The sequence below is a fragment of the Ascidiella aspersa genome, chromosome 9, assembly GCF_963924565.1.
Source record: "Ascidiella aspersa chromosome 9, kaAscAspe10.2, whole genome shotgun sequence".
In the NCBI taxonomy this organism is placed as follows: Eukaryota; Metazoa; Chordata; class Ascidiacea; order Phlebobranchia; family Ascidiidae; genus Ascidiella; species Ascidiella aspersa.
In genome coordinates, this window is record NC_139455.1 from 2,759,353 (window position 1) to 2,778,230 (window position 18,878).

An 18,878-nucleotide genomic window follows, 5' to 3' on the forward strand; every position below is an offset into this window, starting at 1 on the left:
TCTTTTATCTAAAATATATAAATTCTAAAAAGCATTAAATGTGGTATTCGGTATAGAAAGGCAAAAAATATTTTAGCAAAAAAATCAGTCACGCTTGACCAATTACGCCATGACCTAGATGACGCAACAAAGTAGGTACTTTCCCAAAAATATACTTAATAATAAACAAATATAAAATTTTAAGATTATACATTATTCAAAAAATAAAATATTTGAAGGGTTGCCTTTCATTACTGACGTTTTCAAGTTCTAAAGATTGTTTAATAGTCTCTTGTACACGAACAATTGCAGAATTGACAAAATCTCCTGAATTATGTCTGAGCTCCACACTTAATAGTGTCCGGACATAGGCCTAGTAGTTTCGAAACCAGTTTATATGTTATATCGTCCCGGTTTAGTTTTTATTTAAATTGGGTTAAACCTAGAACTTGCGGTCAATATAAAAAAATATATGTAGGCTATAGAGTAATTATTGGAATTTATCTGTTTGTAAGTTCAATGTAGTATAAAACAGTTTGGCAGTTATTAAAACCTCTAACAATAGGAAAGTTACCCTTCTTTAACGAACATGATTTTTTCAGCATAAAAAATAGTTTCAGAAACATTTTTGCAAACGGTGCCAAATTCGTTCGTGATATAACTTGACTCTGGGCTATGGGTTGTAACCTGTTTTTTTAAAGGTTCGTGTTTGGTTAAGTTTTATTTTTTTTTTGATATTTGGTTGGGATCCTTGAAATCTTACAAAAAAACAGTTTAGGTTCGGTTACGGTTCGGGAAAAAATATACACATAAAACCGTTTTTTTTTTAAATATGGACAAAAAACGTTTTTTTAAGACCCGGTTAGCGGGTTCGATGAGACTACCTGTTTTAAATATCTAATTGTATAGATGTGTGAAGCTGAAAAACTAAATTGATGATCTTACATCCAACTTTAAAATAAAAAGTAGGCCTAGCTATTTCTAATTAGGCTAATAGCCTATATATTGAAGTTGTGCGTTATTTCTTAATTAGGCTTATACTGCTTTTCAATTATTATCAATTACATTATCACGACATACATTTATTACGAATTTTATAGGTCTATTCAATATCGTTCCCGAGTATGTAATTGTAGTTATGTTGCCTATATGGTTGGAAGGAATCATATGTGATTACAGCTGCCATTGCTTGGTAAGCCTTGGGGAATATGGTTGGATGCAAATTATTATTCGGTAATCGGCAACTGCAACTGCAGTAGTTAGACCTAGATAATATTGATGTCCAGATTTTTCTTTATGATTAGTGCAGGTTTTGGTCACTGAGCATGGTTCATTTAATCTAAAAAGTAAATCGGTTATTTATGCGTATTTTTAAGCTACACTCCACCAGAATTATTTTGATTTTGGAGAATAGGCTTGTTATTGTCTTAAAGACAGCGTAAAGGTTTCTAACAGCTTTATTGTGTTATAAGATTTAATCCATGGAGTGTACGTCATAGTTTGAATTAAAATGTTAACCTACAAGATAACGCAATGACAATCTATGAGTCGACTTTTGTTTCTATGTTTCCCAATTAAGTTGTTTTACCTAAATTTTACGGAAAAAAATATTCTAAAACTTTTCGCAGATACAAATTTGCGCCATTGCAAGAAAGTAAAAAAAAAAGTAATTTAGGTTTGTTTGTTGACTTTACCAGTTTTAATGAATTTTTAAGACTATAAAATCTCTGTGATTATTTAGTGTATTTTTAGTCTTCTTTAACAAATGTAAAGCTAACCCCTGGGCAATCTAATTGGGACGACTACCGGCGATTTATGTTAACCATGTAAAATGTCAATACAACACTAAATCGAACAGTTGTCCATACAGTACAATTTTAATTTTGGAAACAAAATATAACAGTTTTTTTAGGTCTACAGATAACTTTAAAACTGCTTTTAGATCATTCTTGGCACCAGTCCGTATTCCTTTTCTCTGTTGGGAATTCACGTTGTGCTTCCCAATGTGACTTGCAGTAGGTCCTTAACTCCCTCTGGACCTAAGAAGCAGGAGCCGAGTCTCTCTGTTTCGCGGCAATAACAACTAGTCGGTTATCAAAGCTACTTAAAAAACACTCGCAACCGGTTCGAAAAATGCACACTTGTGCCTTTGGGGGTTTGAACAGTAATATTGATAATATTAAAACAAAACTGTTTTGGCAACTGCTAAGTGATAACTTTAAAGATACAAGAAAACAATTTTAAATCACAGTCTTGTGTGTTTTTTAATATAGTGGTGGCGTTTTCTTATATTATTCCCTGCCTTTTTAAACCACTTTTGTGGTTTTTAAATATCTTAAAAAAGAAGTGCAACTTAAGGATGACCTCTATAAAGACGGCCATGTAACGTGGTCAAAGAAATAGAAAATACAAAAATGTTTTAAAATAAAATTGTTAATTATATAGGTCAGTGATCCTCAAACTGTGTAACGCGGTATACTATAGTGTGTCTCGAGGGAATTTTTAAGTGTGCCGCTAAATGTTTTGTATTTTTTAAACTATTCCTATTCGTATTACAAATTGGCACGCAGGCCAGCAAGTGAAACTTCAACGCACACTATACTTTGGAAAACTGATAATATTAAGATACCTATTGCTTAACCGCGCAGTAAGGACAATTGTCAAGTTATGATTTTGATGTTTTGTGAAAAGTGTGCCGCGGTGATTTTTTATTTTTTACTGTGCCGTAAGCTAAAAACGAGAACCACTGATTTAGGTTAGTTTACATGTGGTGTCTCACGTTTTACACCAGAAATAGCATCTGGCAGAAATTTCGAAAAGGCAAATAGTTATTTGTACTTAGATTGCAAACTTTTTGCGTGCACCAAAGCTCAAACACAAAAATTGACTCTAGTCTAGACAGTTATAACTTATTTGTTCATTTGACAGACACAAAACTATAGCTTTGCTAGAGTATTTTGCTGTTACTGATCAGGAATTAAGGTCGACATTTAACTTGCAAGGGTCAAGGTGATTTATTATTCACATATTCAGTGCAACTATAGTCTCAACAGTGATAACTTATTTGTTCATTTGACAGACACAGAACTTTAAACAAATGCTGTTAAACGTTCTCTTAGTTTGTCTTGGCTTCCTCCTGATCAGCTCCGCCCAGCGTTGCAGTTACGTCACAACTCCAGTCTGCGACAATAACGTCACAATAACTCCGGGATTGCTGGGTGGGCCAAAGGGGCCCAAGGGAGACCGGGGTCTGCCGGGCAAGCCCGGATCCGGTGCCCCTGGGCCAAAAGGGGAGCCCGGTCCACGAGGCGCCAAAGGCAGTATGGGGCCGGTTGGACCGAGTAATGATGAAACAGTTGCTAAAGTGTGGGCGCATATTCAAGGTAATGACTTATATCATATATAAACTGATGTTACCAGGCATAATATTAATCAAAAAATATCTCCTCTGGAAAGTGTATTTCTTTTTTAACGTTTCGGCGACCTATTAAAGCCGCCTTCTTCAGATTGAATGGCGTCGTTTGCCCTGAAGAAGGCGACTTTAATAGGTTGCCGAAATGTTAGAGGAAATATAATTACCAGAGGGCTGTTTTTTTGACATATATCATGCAGCAATTATGTTTTTGGATTTATTAGCAATTAGGGACGATCGGCAAAGTTAAAAAAAAAACGATGAGTTAAAACCAAGCCTAGTAAAGCTAAAATACTTATTCTGAAAAATAATATGGTTAAAAAGGGTTCTGTACGTTTTGAGTTTGAAATATTTATTTAGGTAACACCCGTACTTTCTTCACCAAATATATACTTTTTACAAAAGAGTTTATTGGACAAAATATATTTATGATGCATTTCTGAATGTGCTACAGCAGTTATGAAACTAGTTGTATTTTTGTCATAAATATAGCGAGTCCAGGTGCACCTTTTCTGGATAACTGCGGCCTGACCGGTAAAACCTTTAAATTGCCTCCTTTTTAACGGTAAAACGTATTTTGCGCAAGACAAGATTGATTCAAAATCCTTGCTGTAAGTGCGCGGTATTAAAACGATTGAGGAGTAGTGCTTTGCCTAAAACAAAATTCTCGCAGATTTCGAAAAATCAGTTACTGCCAACACCAGCTGTGCCACGTCGCCATCTAGCGGAAAAACAACACTTCGCGGTGGCAAGGAAGCTTATTGCGAAGACGGATGGACGGTAAAACACCTGCTAATTTAACTTACATTTAATGTTGGAGAATAATATGAAAATTTTGACAAACATAATAACGTGAAGATCAAGGGTTCGTGCTTCTAAACAGTTAATTCTCAGACTGTTTATTTAAGATTATTTTGGTAAAACAGTCACAACTCACAACTATAACTTAACATCCTTTAATATTGAATCTTGAGCCTTTTATATGTTATAGCCTATACGTGCGTAGTTTTGAGTTATAAGTAGTTAATCTATGACGTCATCTCTGAAAATGTCTTGCCTACACTGGTCTACTGAGCCTTACAGGGATAGACTACTCAATAAAACATTTCCGATACTATGTTAAAACACCTGCGAATATAACGATTTGTATTTTTAAACACGTATTTAAATATACAAATCAAAGAACAGCTCCTCTGGTAATTGTAATTATTTACGATATTCTTGGTTGAGACTAGAGATAGAACGATATATCGGTTTACCAATAATACCGGCCGATATATCGGTATCGGTAAATTTGGCTGATATTTAGGCCGATATTTCACTACGAAAATATGCCGCTACTTTATATGAATCAACATTTCCATAAAAAATTGCTTTATGTGTAAACTTGAACAAATAGGTAGTATCGAATAATTGTCAAATATAAAACCAAATTACACTTTAATTATACATCATGTCAAAAACGGCACTCTTTTGTTTATTTTTTTATTAGCTGGAATATAAATTACGCCAGAAAATAACCGCACAAGCTTAATGTATCAGGTCAAAAGTTTTAAGGAATACATAAAAGGTATATTAAATTTGTTAATTTTAGGTATTTCAACGAAGATACGACGGGAGTGTAAATTTCTATCGCAACTGGAACGAATATAAAGAAGGTTTCGGGAGTCTTTCAGGCGAATTCTGGCTAGGTATATTAGTTTTTCAAACGTCGTTATTGTAGGCTATAATGGTCTAACTGTATTCAAACATAAATCAAGTAATAAGTAGAGTTCTACAAACCACAGTTATACAAAAGTTAAAAGTTATACACAGTTATACAAAGTTATATTAACCACAGTTATACAAACTTTTGGGTCATAAACAGTTTTTAGATATTTTAAAAGCAACCATAGCCTGACATTTGTAATAGCAAACAGGTATACAGTTGTACATCTTGTAAAAATGTTCATAATAATCATTATGAACTTTTAGGGCTGGACAAGATCTACGACCTTACTGCTGGCAGACAATGCAGACTGAAAATTGATTTGTGGGATTTCAGAGATGAATACAGATTCGCCGAATACAGGTAAATTATCCACAGCTAAAGTTTCCATTTAAACCAGGGGTTCTTAAACTGGGATCCATGGACCCCTTGGCAGTACGTGAACTAGTTTTAGGGGGTCCATGAAGCCCTAATTATAATATTAGATTATATATTTAAAAAGTAATCATTTTTTCAAAAAAAAAGTGTTTAATTAAAAATAAAACGTTTTTGTACTGAATGTATATTTAGACTCCATTGCGCTTTTGCTTTTTTGGACCGAAAAACAGCATTGTAAGTCGCTTTGTATTGTGACAACACGTCATGCCGTCATCTCTAAAATTCCTTGCCTGCACTGGTCGACGGGAAACATAAATACTTTTTTGGGGTCTGCGGTAAAAACAGTTTAAAAAACCCTGATTTAAACCATGTCACTAAAACGCAGTGCGTTCTCCATAAACGACGAGACAGACAACTACAGGTTGAAGATCGGGGGTTACAACGGGACAGCTGGCGACAGCATGATGTACCCGGGCGTGTTCAACCATAACGGAATGCAGTTTTCAACCAAAGATCGCGACAACGACCCGTCGTAAGTCGGCTTACACCTTACACGTTCACGTGTGCATTTTGTGTATTCGTGTTTGTGTGTGTGTGTGTGTGCGTGTGTGTGTTTGTGTGCTGTTTGTGTATGTGTCTTTTGTGTATGTGTCTTTTGTGTAAGGTCGTCCTGTGACGTATGCATTCGTGTTTAAGTGTGTAGAAGTGTGTTTGTATGTGTTCGTGTGCGTGTATCTGTGTGCTGGTGGTTGTGTATTGGTGTGCGATTTTGTATGTGTGTATGTACTGTGCATGTGCTGGTGTGTGGTGGCTGTGTTTGTGTGGGTGATTTCGCGCGCGCGCGCGCGTGTGTGTGTGTGTGTGTGTGTGTGTGTGTGTGTGTGTGTGTGTGTGTGTGTGTGTGTGTGTGTGTGTGTGTGTGTGTGTGTGTGTGTGTGTGCGCGTATTTGTGGACGCGTCTTGTGTGTGTGTGTGCGTTTGTGTGAGTGTGTGTTTGTTTTTGTGTTTGTGTATGTGTGTATTGGCGTGTGCTTTTCTGTGTTTATGCACTTTTGGTGATTATGTCTGTATGAGTTGGAGTTGTATGTGTATGCGTCAGCTTTCATGTGTGTTTGTGTGTGAAGTGTCATGTGTGCGTGTGCGTGTATGTGGGAGTGTGTGTGTGACGTCTTACTATGACGTATCATGATGTTTATATTGTGGCTTACTTTTTTGGCGCTTTAAGGTGGGCAAACGCTATAACAAACCCCTTCGGACTCTCCCTACGTTATAAACACAACAACAGCTATAGTTGTACTGTTTAGCACCCGCAGCTGTTCCACAATTTGGCGAGGTGCTTGGTGGTTCAACATCTGCTTCTGGGCTCATTTGAACGGCGAGTGGGGAAGGTCAACTAGAGCGGGAAAGAATATTTTGTGGGAAAGCTGGAGGGGAGACAAGGAGGCTTTGAAAGCCACCACTATGAAACTGAGATGCGATTAATCAAATCAGATGTATGGGATTGACCACATAATGCTAAAACTAAAACATTGTATAATCGTTTGGCGTGTGACCCAAGATTCGAAATAACCGTTTTGCAAACATCCAGTTATTATACGAAATTAGCCGTTTCGTAAAAAATCAGTTGATTAAACAACTTTACCAGTTTGGATTTCGTGCTTTATATAACGTTTGTTTGCTGCCGAATTACAACTTAATAGTATTGCTGTGGATACTTTTATTTTTATAGTTAAGTAGCCTATAGTTTGTAAACAAAAAATACTTTTTTTAAAGATAACTTTTTTTTAAAGAGGCATGACAAATTTACTGCTTTTATGACCTTGGGATTAGGCGAAGTAGGTTATTTTTTAATAGAGATTTGCTTTAATCGTTTAAAAGGCAAATCAAAGGGCATATTGAACCACCAAGCATTGACCAACTGCGTAGCTCGTTTTAATAAACAAAAAATAACAGCTTAAGGCCCGTTTACACTTCAGCTGCAGTGAGCTGCGCTGGGCGTAAAAATCGCTCCAAACGTAACTTGTTTTTATAGCTGCACTGGGCTTGAGTTTAGCAAAGCGTGAAAATCGCTCCAAAGCGTATTTTTAAGCTAGCTGCAGCTGCTGCACGGGGCTTGAGTTTAGCAAAGCTTGAAACGCTCGCCACAATAGAATTTGAATGCAAATTACGCTTTGCTCAGCTCAGTGCAGCTGTAGTGTAAAGGGGCCTTTACTGCTGTAAATCAACGTAGGTAATGTCCAAGTTAGTGCTATAAGACTTATTGCTTGAAACTTTTAAATCTATAAAAGGAATAATGTCAAGTGTTACACGTACTTGTAAATTCATTATTATTTCAAGTCCGAATTGTTGAACAGAAACCTAACCAGCATTTTTTATTATAATTTTTGTTTCGTGCTGCAAGTTAAAAAAAACACAATATCAGTCTTAACTACAGCTATTCACAAATAGCACTAAACAACACAAACGCAATATGAGCCTAATTACTCTGGATATTTGTGTAATCGCGGTAATAGAATGAGCAAAAAGTAAATCTTTCTTTTAATAAAATATTGAATTTTTAGAGATCGATTTTTAAAAACAGAAAAGCATATAGCTGTTGTATTAAGTTTCTATTTCAAGTACAACAAACCGTTTCAGCATAGAAATCTCATACATATAGATCGTCTTTTCAACAAAATTCAGTTTAGCCTACTAAGTTACAAACCAAATAAGAAAAAAATAATTTTACGATTTTTTGCTCTTTGGGTTGGTTTGGAATTTAAATGCATATATAGCTGTTGTATTAAGTTTCTATTTCCAGTAAAACAATCCGTTCCAGCATAAAAATAACACACCTATAACGTTCGTTATATGCGCCCCGGTCTATGCGCAGAACGCTATATGAGGCTAAATTCTTGTAGGGAAACGCGTCTCCTATTTCAGCCTCTTAAACAACCACACACAGTTTGAATTTGAAACTTGTTGTTGATCTGAAGAAAGAATCAACGAAGCTGGCACAATACGGGAAGGAGACGGTTTCTACACAAAGGCAACGTGTCAAAACCAATTAACTCATAGTACAATTTCAAATATTATGCTCACCAACTATTTGGGCAACCGGGAGAATTCGAAGCAATCAGCGTCACTAACTTATCAAACGCCTAAATAAAACCAGCAATTTAGCAAACAAGGCCTCATTATGACGTCACACACACATAAACATAAACTTACCAAGACTTAAAGCAAATTTATGTAGTCAAGAAAGAGTGAGATTTCACTCTGATAAAGTTCACAAGAAAAGGCACTGCAAAACAAGAGCAGTGTAAATACTACATTAATGACGTTATCATATACACGAAGCCATATTTCTAGGCGAACTGACTACTTGTGGTATAGCAAATTTAGCAAATGTTACTTTACATATTGACATATTCCAGGGTTGCAAAACCACATTATACACAACGCAACTCACCAAGAATAATCTTTCGAGTAACAAATACTTCATTTTACACAAAACAGCAGCAAAACAACTTTCACCGCGACAGTCAGGCGAAAAAGAAAAACCGCATGTATCGGAAAGTAAGCTCACAACGGTACAGCACCAATGTCTCATAGAAATCGGTAATTACTGGCAAATACGATGTAACATACCCCCCAACAATGTACGAATCCGAGGAGTTCATTCACAACAAACACAAACATCGGACAGTAATTGCGAATTCAGCATATACGATTAATCACGCTTCGTGTCACCATGAAGTAACCAACACAATTTCGCGATCGGGCGTCTCAATTCACCAGCACGAGTCTTGACGATCACTTGACGCACGATTCCCTTTCGATCAGGAAGTACATCGATCACGCGACCCAGGAGCCATTTGCTCCTAGGCTGGTTGTCATCTGCCACCAGCACGACGTCGCCGGCTTCGAAATTAGTATGTCCTTTCGTCCATTTGGATCTGGTCATGAGCGTCGGCAGGTACTCCCGAGACCATCGCCTCCAAAACTGGTCAGCTAGGTATTGCACCTGCCGCCAGCGGTTGCGATGGTAACAGTCCTTTTCCGTAAACAGCCCGGGGGGCATGTTCGGCGCTGCACGTTGCAGCAGTAGGTGGTTAGGTGTTAGGGGCCCTTCATCCCTGGGATCGAACGTCACAGGGACCAAGGGACGAGAGTTCAGGATCGCCTCGACCTCCACCATCAGAGTGTTCAGCCTTTCATCTGTTAAGATCTGCTCCGCAAGAATTGCATTGAGAATTTTGCGCACGGAGCGTATCATGCGCTCCCAAACGCCACCCATGTGGCTGGCAGTGGGGGGGTTGAAGTTCCACGCAATTTCACGTTGCTGTAGATATTTGTAAATCTGCTGTTGATTCCACTTCTTTAGCTCTTCGCGCAGTATGCGTTCACCACCAACGAAGTTGGTGCCGTTGTCACTGAAGATTTCGTCCGGACGTCCGCGACGACCGATGAAACGTCGTAGAGCTCCAATGAACGAGTCCGTCGATAAGGAATGTGATATCTCGATGTGAACAGCCCTGGTGGAAAAACAAGTAAAGATACACCCGTACCTCTTTACCTCGCTGCGCCCTTGTTTTACAAGAAACGGTCCGAAGTAGTCGACACCAACCGCTGAGAACGGTGGTCCTTTGGCCTGTAGCCTTGCAGCAGGGAGGTCCGCCATCATCTGCTTTCCCAAGGAACCGTTTCGTCGTCGACAGGAGATACACTTGCCCAGAACACGTCGTACCGCAACGCCACCTTTAATGATCCAGTAGCGTTGCCTGAGGGACGACCACGTGTGCCCCATCCCAGCATGTCCGACTTCATCATGCTGTTGCATGATCACCAGGTCCGTAACTCGATGATTATATGGAAGGATGATTGGATGCTTTACATCAAAGTCGATCATCGCTCGTTCGAGTCTTCCTCCAACTCTCAAAATTCCGTCCACCAAAATTGGACTCAGCTTTCTCAGGGGCCCAGTCTTCCTTTGTAAGCAAACAGCTTTGTCCTTTGTCTTAGACACCATAGCGATTTCTTCGCCGAAACTGGTTTGCTGCACGTATTTCACTATTTCGCGCCCAGCAGCTCTGAGTTCGACAACAGTCAGGCGACCCGTCGCAGCTTGATATTTTGACGGGAACAGCTTTGACAGCAACATCAACTTGTATCGAAGTAACCAGCCAGCAGCCCTCTTCAGGCGATTCCAGGAGGAGTATTTGGCGATTAGGCGATCAGTGGAAGACTCATTGGCAATCAAACAGACCGTTTGATCCTCCTTCCTTTCATTCAAAAACTGGAATGGCAACGGGGACAAGTCCGGTGGGGAGGCCCAGGTATCCTCGCTTTCCCAAAGAAACTTTGGGCCAGTGAGCCATCGACTTGATTTCAGGTATTTTTTTACGTTTAATCCACGTGATGCCTCGTCGGCTGGATTTACGTTCGTGTTTACGTGCCTCCATTGACTTGGACTAGAAACATCTTCAATTTTGGCCAGGCGATTGGCCACAAACACAGGAAATCGCTTCTTGCAGTTGCGAATGCTTTGCAAAACCGCCGTCGAATCCGTCCAGAATACCGATCGGCACTCGCCCAAATCCAATTCCCTCCTCACAAGTTGGTCCAATTTGACCGCGAGAACGGCTGCAGTTAACTCCAAGCGCGGAATCGAACAGGTCTTTAGGGGAGCAACACGTGCTTTACCCATCACAAACGAACAGTGAATTAGTCCTCGGTCGTCTTCCAGCCTCAGATATGTCACCGCACCGTAGGCCGCAGATGATGCATCTGCAAAGTGGTGCAATTCTGTGTTTCGCACCTTGCCGAAAACGCGTGGCAGCACACATCTAGGAAGAGTGACACCTTCCAGGCGCGGCAATTGATCCAGCCACCTCTTCCACATTTCGGTGTCTTCTTTGGAAAGCACGTCGTCCCATCCAAGCTGTTTCCTGCATAGATCCCTCTGCATGATTTTTGCCACCACAAGCACGGGAGCTGCAAAGCCAAGAGGGTCATACAACGAACTTACCACAGAAAGGATTGCTCTTCGAGTGAACGACTTCGGTTGCTTCACATCGACATTGAAACCGAACTCGTCGGAGCTAACGTTCCAACGGACTCCGAGGACTCTTTCGCACGAACCATCCAGGTTTAGCTCCTTTGCGGATTTTGCTCGTTCACTTTCATCGATGGACGCGAGTACTTGCCGGCTGTTACTTAGCCATTTCGTCAATCGAAAACCCTTCTTCTCGAGAAGTGTGCGGATGCTTTGGACCAGCAGAACAGCCTCCGCTTCTGTTGGCACGGACCTTAGACAGTCGTCGACATAGAAATTCTTCTTTACTGTTTCGACAGTTTCTTTCGGAAATTCATTTTGCAGGTCCTCGGCGGCTTGCTTCAAGCAAAAGCTCGCGCACGAGGGTGAGGAAGCAGCCCCAAACAAGTGTACTACCATCCTGTGAGCAGTAGGCTTCTTCGAAACGTCACCCCCCGGCCACCATAAAAACCGAAGTGCGTCGCAATCTGTCGGTTTCACGTGTATCTGATGGAACATAGCCTCAACGTCCGCCACAAGAGCAACCCGTTCCATCCGGAATCTAGAAAGAACGCCGACTAACGAGTTAGTTAGGTCAGGTCCTTGGAGTAAAGCTTCGTTCAGCGACTGTCCACGATACTTGGCGGCACAGTCGAATACCACACGTATTTTACCAGGCTTGTGTGGATTTGTAACAGGGTGATGCGGTAAGTACCACACCACGTCTTCATCGGGTTCCTCTTCAGGGATCGCCTCGGCATAGCCTTTAGCTATGTAGCCCTCAACGGTATCGGTGTAAGCGCGGCGCAGCACGTCATCACGAACAAAGCGGCGTTTCAACGAGCTCAAACGATTAAGAGCCATGACACGGTTGTTACGCAACGGCTGTTCATTTGGGCGCCACGGCAACGGCAGCACGTAATGTCCTTGTTCGAACTTTACTTCTCTCTTCATTTGATCCAAAACATAGCGATCCTCCCGTGACATCGGCATCTCGGTGCAATTGGTGTCATGGAAGTCGGTCTTCCAGAGTCGTTCCAACTTCTCCTGCAGCGAGTCGTCAGCCACACGAGCGAAGTTAACAGAGAACGAATCATTAGATCGTGTTCCGATAGGTCCTGCCAATGCCCATCCCAGTGGAACCTTGAACGCAATGGGTTGCTTTGGTTTGCCCTTCCGTACGTCTTCGACGATAAAGGCCTCTGGAACATCCAGACCAATAAGCAGTAGAGCTTCACTGCAGTCAACACGTGGGAATGACAAATCCTTGATGTGTGGCAGTCTGTCCAACTCTGCTCTTCTTGGAAATCTGTTAGCCGTGATTGGCAGACAGTCAACAGCAATCACTTCGGGAAGTTCCACCGTCGCAGCACCGTCAAGCGAGGCTACGGAAAAACTCACCATTTTGCCGTCTCTCCGGCGGCTGTCTCCATTTACCGTCTTAATCGTCACACTGCTAGGTTCTCCTTGTAATCCGAGCTTATCCGTCAGCTTCTTGTCGCACAAAGTGACACCAGAGCCAGTATCCAAAAGGGCATATGTGTTCACAGCTTTGCCATTGACACTGACCCGCACCGCAACCATCATCAAATTTACGGCCTGGCGACCAGATGAAGCATGACAATCTTCCTCTCTCGCCGACACGACCGAGCATACTGTACGTTCCGGAGCTGGACCTTTGGTAGGGGAAAGGTCCTCTTCTTTCTTCTCCGGAGGGTGCATCAGGTCGTGATGAGCTCCATTACAGTCCTTCACGGAACATGCCTTTGGGCTATAACACCTTACAGCGAAATGTCCGTATCGAAAGCAGTTGTCGCACAACCTGCTGCGTCGGACAACGCGCACGCGGTCACTGTACGACCGGGCTTTGAATTCTTTGCACTCTGTGAGACTATGATTTTCTGAGCAGCAGGGGCACAGTCGGTTCGTGGGAAGCTTGGAGGATACAGGGCGAGCCTGGGCTTCGGGCTCTCCCTCCGTCCAAATAGCGTGACTTGAGGCCCTTACATTATTACCTTTAGCTTTGACCTTTTTGGCTTCACTCCGATGCTCGTCCAGCATCCGACTAAAGAGTGAGTTCGCGATTCGGTCTTCAGTTTCCACAAAGTCAACGAGATGCTGGAACAGAGGCTCACGACCAGTTTTTTTGACAATCTCGTCAACCCGACGCTTCCAAGCTTCCTGCATCTTAAACGGGAGGCGGCTTGCAACAGCAATCAGTGTAGGATAGTTGTTCATTTCTGAGTGCTCATCAATGTCTGAAAGAGTGAGTAAACAGTCGCGCAGCGATTGCGCTAATTCGCTTAGTCCAGCGATATCATTCGGACGTAACTCCGGACCATCAACTACGCACCTTACGCATGCATGCGCAATAATATGCGACTTGCCGTATTGGTCATATAGCAGTTGTCTTGCTTGTCGATAACCATTGTCCCTCAGTCTGTAGCAATATTCGATCAACCTTCGGGCCTTGCCCTCACAGTGCTGGACCAAATACGATAATTTGGCTCCTTCGTCATCGACCTTGTCGTCGATACGAGAATCGAAATTGCGAATAAATCTCCAATAGTCCATTGGGTTACCATCGAATATAATTACCTCGGGCTTGGGTCTGTTTATATGCTTCACGAGCGAGGCGAGTTCACTTTCATGCGTGGTTTGTTGCTTGACCGTTCTATTTTCACAAACGGGCAAAACTTTCGGGGTTTCTGATGTTAGGTAATCTCGATCGTCAAAGGAGGGCGTTGCGTTAGGGATATATCGTGACGGGTGATCAGATAAAGCTACACTGTCAACCACATACCGTTGATCCGAGGGGCTTCTCCTGGACGTGACAGGTGGTGACGTGAACATGACGCGACGCTGCTCCTCGAGCGGCTGCTCTCGTAATGACGTAGCCGTTCCTTCAGAACCTTCCTTCACCGTCATGTACTCTGTATTTCCTGACACCTCGTCCCAGACTTTTTCCTCCACCTCAGCTGCCTGTAGTTGATGTTGTAGTTCCAACATCTCCATCGCGTCCTTTTGTCGCTTTTGCTCGTCTTCAGCCCGACGCTGTTCCTCTTCAGCCCGACGCCGTTCCTCTTCAGCCCGACGCCGGTCCTCTTCAGCCCGACGCCGTTCCTCTTCAACGCGACGCCTTTCTTCTTCAGCGCGGCGCCTCTCTGCCTCTTTGTGCTGCTGCTCCAGTTCTTGTCGTTGTGCAGTTTGCTGAATTGCAAGACGCGCAAGTCGTGTTGTCGCTTTGACCCGGACTCTACTGCTAGTAGTAGAACTAGAGCGCACACTACGACAATGCGACGAGCTAGAGCGCACGCTAAGACCACAAACTGATCTGTTTTCCTTTGGAACGCCGCTTTGGGTTTCAACGGGGGCTTCAGGGCTGATTGTCTGCCAAGGTAAAGCAACATTCGGCTGCAAGCTAATGCGACGAACCCAGGTAGAAACTCGGTCGTCAAATTCATTTTTATTTTCCTTTATGCTTGCTAAATCGTCTGAAAGTTGAGGATAGGGTTCGTAGGCTTTTACCGTGTCCGCAAAGAGCTGCTCTAAAGTAACCAACGCAACCTCAAGAGCATCCTTGTTGCGGCTATCCTTCATTAAGCACTCTGCGACTAGGTATTGACTACTTAGTCGTTGTCGACAGTCGGCGACCACATCAGGAATGTTTAGTTTGGACAATTTTGAATTATCCATAGTAAAGTGTTGGACTTCTTTCAACCAGGAATATTTATTGGGATTTAGCCAGAGCTAAACCTTTTCGACCAATAGTTGAAACTTTATATAACGTTCGTTATATGCGCCCCGGTCTATGCGCAGAACGCTATATGAGGCTAAATTCTTGTAGGGAAACGCGTCTCCTATTTCAGCCTCTTAAACAACCACACACAGTTTGAATTTGAAACTTGTTGTTGATCTGAAGAAAGAATCAACGAAGCTGGCACAATACGGGAAGGAGACGGTTTCTACACAAAGGCAACGTGTCAAAACCAATTAACTCATAGTACAATTTCAAATATTATGCTCACCAACTATTTGGGCAACCGGGAGAATTCGAAGCAATCAGCGTCACTAACTTATCAAACGCCTAAATAAAACCAGCAATTTAGCAAACAAGGCCTCATTATGACGTCACACACACATAAACATAAACTTACCAAGACTTAAAGCAAATTTATGTAGTCAAGAAAGAGTGAGATTTCACTCTGATAAAGTTCACAAGAAAAGGCACTGCAAAACAAGAGCAGTGTAAATACTACATTAATGACGTTATCATATACACGAAGCCATATTTCTAGGCGAACTGACTACTTGTGGTATAGCAAATTTAGCAAATGTTACTTTACATATTGACATATTCCAGGGTTGCAAAACCACATTATACACAACGCAACTCACCAAGAATAATCTTTCGAGTAACAAATACTTCATTTTACACAAAACAGCAGCAAAACAACTTTCACCGCGACAGTCAGGCGAAAAAGAAAAACCGCATGTATCGGAAAGTAAGCTCACAACGGTACAGCACCAATGTCTCATAGAAATCGGTAATTACTGGCAAATACGATGTAACAACACCGTACATACACATATCGTTTTCAACAGATTAAATTTATTAAGGTACAAACCAAATAAGAAATAACATTTTTTTGTTTATTTTATCTCTATGAGTGTCTTTGGCATCTACCTGCAATGTACCACACTACCACATAACCATACAGTTGTTTTGTTTAGCCATGTTAATTGCGCTGTGGGTTGGCGAGGTGCTTGGTGGTTCAACATCTGCTTCTGGGCTCATTTGAACGGCGAGTGGGGAAGGTCCAGCAGAGCGGGAAAGAATATTTTGTGGGAAAGCTGGAGGGGAGACAAGGAGGCTTTAAAAGCCACCACCATGAAACTGAGATGCGATTAATCATTTGAATCAGCATGCATGTGATTGACTGCAAAATTGCTAAAACATTGTAGCCTACAATCGTTTAAAGTCTGGCCTAACATTTGAAATAAACCGTTTTGCAAATGCAGTTGATTAAACAACTTTACCAGTTTGAAATTCGTTTTGTATATAGCATTTGTTTGATGAATTACGACTTAATAGTATTGTAGCGGTTTGGGGATGTTTTAGATGTTTATTGGGACTATTGTTAGTTCCATATGACTCCTTATATCAGATTCCTATCAGAAGGTTAACATCTACCCAAATACTACTTGTTTATCAGTCCTGTGTATTAGCTTTGGCAAAGGCGACTGCTCACGACGGCGCCCAGGTCAGACTACCGAGGGCGTAGCACGAAAAGGCGCATGCGAGGAAGTGAGAGCAACAAGAGAAAGAGAGGAGGAGCGAGAAGAGTAATTACCGCGAAACAAATAATGGCAAAAGGCAAACAACTCAGATACACCACGTCGAAGAATTTAATTAGATGGAAACGTCACTACAGTACTTTTTTATATTTTATTTACTTTAAGCATAAGGCAGGTTGAACCATCAAGCACTGACCAATGCGTAGCTCGTTTTATTAAACAAAAAAAAAACAGCTTACTGCTGTAAAACCAAACGTAGATAATGTCCAGGATAATTTTATAAGACTTGCTTGAAACTTTTACCTCCATAAAATGTAATAATGCCAAGTGCTGCATTTTCTTGTAAATTAAATAATTTCGATCCCTAATTGTTGAACAGAAACTTAAAACACCAGTTTTAACTACAGCTACTCACAAATATCACTAAAAAACACAAACACAATGCGGCTCTAAATAATATAATGAGTCATTATTGGTGACTAACGGTAATAAATTTAGCAAAAAAAAGAAGCAAAAAGTAGATCTGTATCTTTTGAATAGAATATTTAATTTTTAGAGATTCTAAAGCAGAAAAACATATAGCTGTTGCTTTAAGTTGGTACTTAAAGTATAAAAATCCGTTTCAGCAATAGCATAAAAATGGCATACTAGGCCTATACACATCTTGTTTTTAACCGAATTAAGCTTACAAGTTGCAAACCAAATCAGAAACGACATTTTTTTTAATTTATCTCTATGAGTAGCTTTGGCAATTACCTGCAATGTACCACACTACAACATAACCATACAGTTGTTTTGTTTAGCCATGTTAGTTGCGCTGTGGGTTGGCGAGGTGCTTGGTGGTTCAACATCTGCTTCTATGCTCACCTGAACGCCGAATGGGGAAGGTCGACCAATAACGGCAAGAATATTTTGTGGCATGGCTGGAAGGGAGACAGGGAGGCTTTAAAGGCCACCACTATGAAACTGAGATGCGATTAAAACAACTGAAATACTTAGCTATGTTTACAAAGTTTGTAAAATTTAACATTTTTTTATTTAGGCCAGTGTTGTAAACAAGTCATTTTGAAATGACTAAAGTCCTAGTGAACTCATTTGTAAAATTACTTTTAAAGTCCAAGTCATCAGTTGCCAAAGTAGAGTCATTATTAAAGCAGGCCAACTTTAAGCAAAGTCATTGACATACTAATACCTATGGCGTAAAACTATTACAATTGGTAAACTCGTCCGATTTATGAGCCAAAACTCAACTAACAACAAGCAAAATTTTTTTTTTTTATATTGTGCAAAATTGACACAAACTCCCGATTTTTTAAATAGACATTTGATAAGAACACTTAATTTTAACCCAAGTTAATCGACATTATTACTTTTGTCCAAGTCACGCCCTTTGTCCTAAAGACCCAAGCCAAGTCGGATCATTACTACACTGGTCTGGTTAAGGTGTAGTGTTGCATGTATTGTATATATATAGAACTTGTACATTGCTGCTTATTTCTCATCTGTTCAATCGTTATCGACTGAAGGCTTTAACAGCAATTTAGATTAATTATATTGTGGTCAACAAGAACAGCAATCCAGATATCAGAATATTGGGTAAAGCCTTTTAACTTCCAACTCAGTTCAGCGTTTTCTAGGGTAAAAATGAACAAATACATAGGTGTATTAATCGATTTTTACTGGCCTGTCATTATTTGGTATGGTAATGTCAGGTAATAATAAAACTTGGCCACTAGCTATAAAAGACATTTTGTTAAAGCACAAAAGAAAAAATTAAAGAAAACATCGTCAGTTTTTACCTTCATTTCCTGCTTAATCATTTCAGGTTCAATTTCGTATTTTGGTTTTTATTATTAACAACATACCTTTTAAAGCATTACCTTTAAAAAGATATATTTTGCGGCAAACCGTCTCTGTTCCAAGTAGTCGAGGTTCCATAATGAGGAAACAACAGCTTGCCTGCTAAACCCTTTTAAGAAATCCAGGAAGTTTCTTTTTTTACAAGCACTTACAAAACACGACTTAAATCGCCATTTATCAGCGTTTCAACGAACGACATAAAAACAAAGTTATTCTTTACGCTTTGT

The 18,878-nt window shown here is 40.8% G+C and overlaps 3 protein-coding genes across 5 annotated transcripts; 1 reads left to right on the plus strand and 2 right to left on the minus strand.

Moving 5' to 3' along the window:
- Positions 1–3,062: 3,062 nt before the first annotated feature.
- LOC146131878 (ficolin-2-like) lies at positions 3,063–18,684 on the plus strand. Of its 3 annotated transcripts, none has more exons than XM_083396514.1 (6): positions 3,063–3,362; positions 4,065–4,171; positions 4,986–5,082; positions 5,366–5,462; positions 5,863–6,009; positions 17,595–18,684. In XM_083396514.1, exons 1-6 carry the CDS (start codon positions 3,077–3,079, stop codon positions 17,770–17,772), a joined length of 912 nt encoding a protein of 303 aa, XP_083252640.1. In that variant the 5' UTR covers positions 3,063–3,076; the 3' UTR covers positions 17,773–18,684. The 3 variants fall into 3 exon arrangements, with proteins under 3 accessions (XP_083252640.1, XP_083252641.1, XP_083252639.1); XM_083396515.1 differs by lacking the exon at positions 17,595–18,684 and adding an exon at positions 16,228–16,549; XM_083396513.1 differs by lacking the exon at positions 17,595–18,684 and adding an exon at positions 6,782–7,189.
- On the minus strand, positions 9,190–10,620 carry LOC146131879 (uncharacterized). Its single transcript, XM_083396454.1, has one exon. It carries the CDS (start codon positions 10,618–10,620, stop codon positions 9,190–9,192), a length of 1,431 nt encoding a protein of 476 aa, XP_083252580.1.
- LOC146131880 (uncharacterized) lies at positions 10,745–15,944 on the minus strand. Its single transcript, XM_083396999.1, has 5 exons — positions 15,651–15,944; positions 15,522–15,580; positions 14,662–15,458; positions 10,900–14,595; positions 10,745–10,840 (listed from the first exon to the last, which is right to left on the minus strand). Exons 3-5 carry the CDS (start codon positions 15,187–15,189, stop codon positions 10,745–10,747), a joined length of 4,320 nt encoding a protein of 1,439 aa, XP_083253125.1. The 5' UTR covers positions 15,190–15,458; positions 15,522–15,580; positions 15,651–15,944.
- Positions 18,685–18,878: the final 194 nt, after the last annotated feature.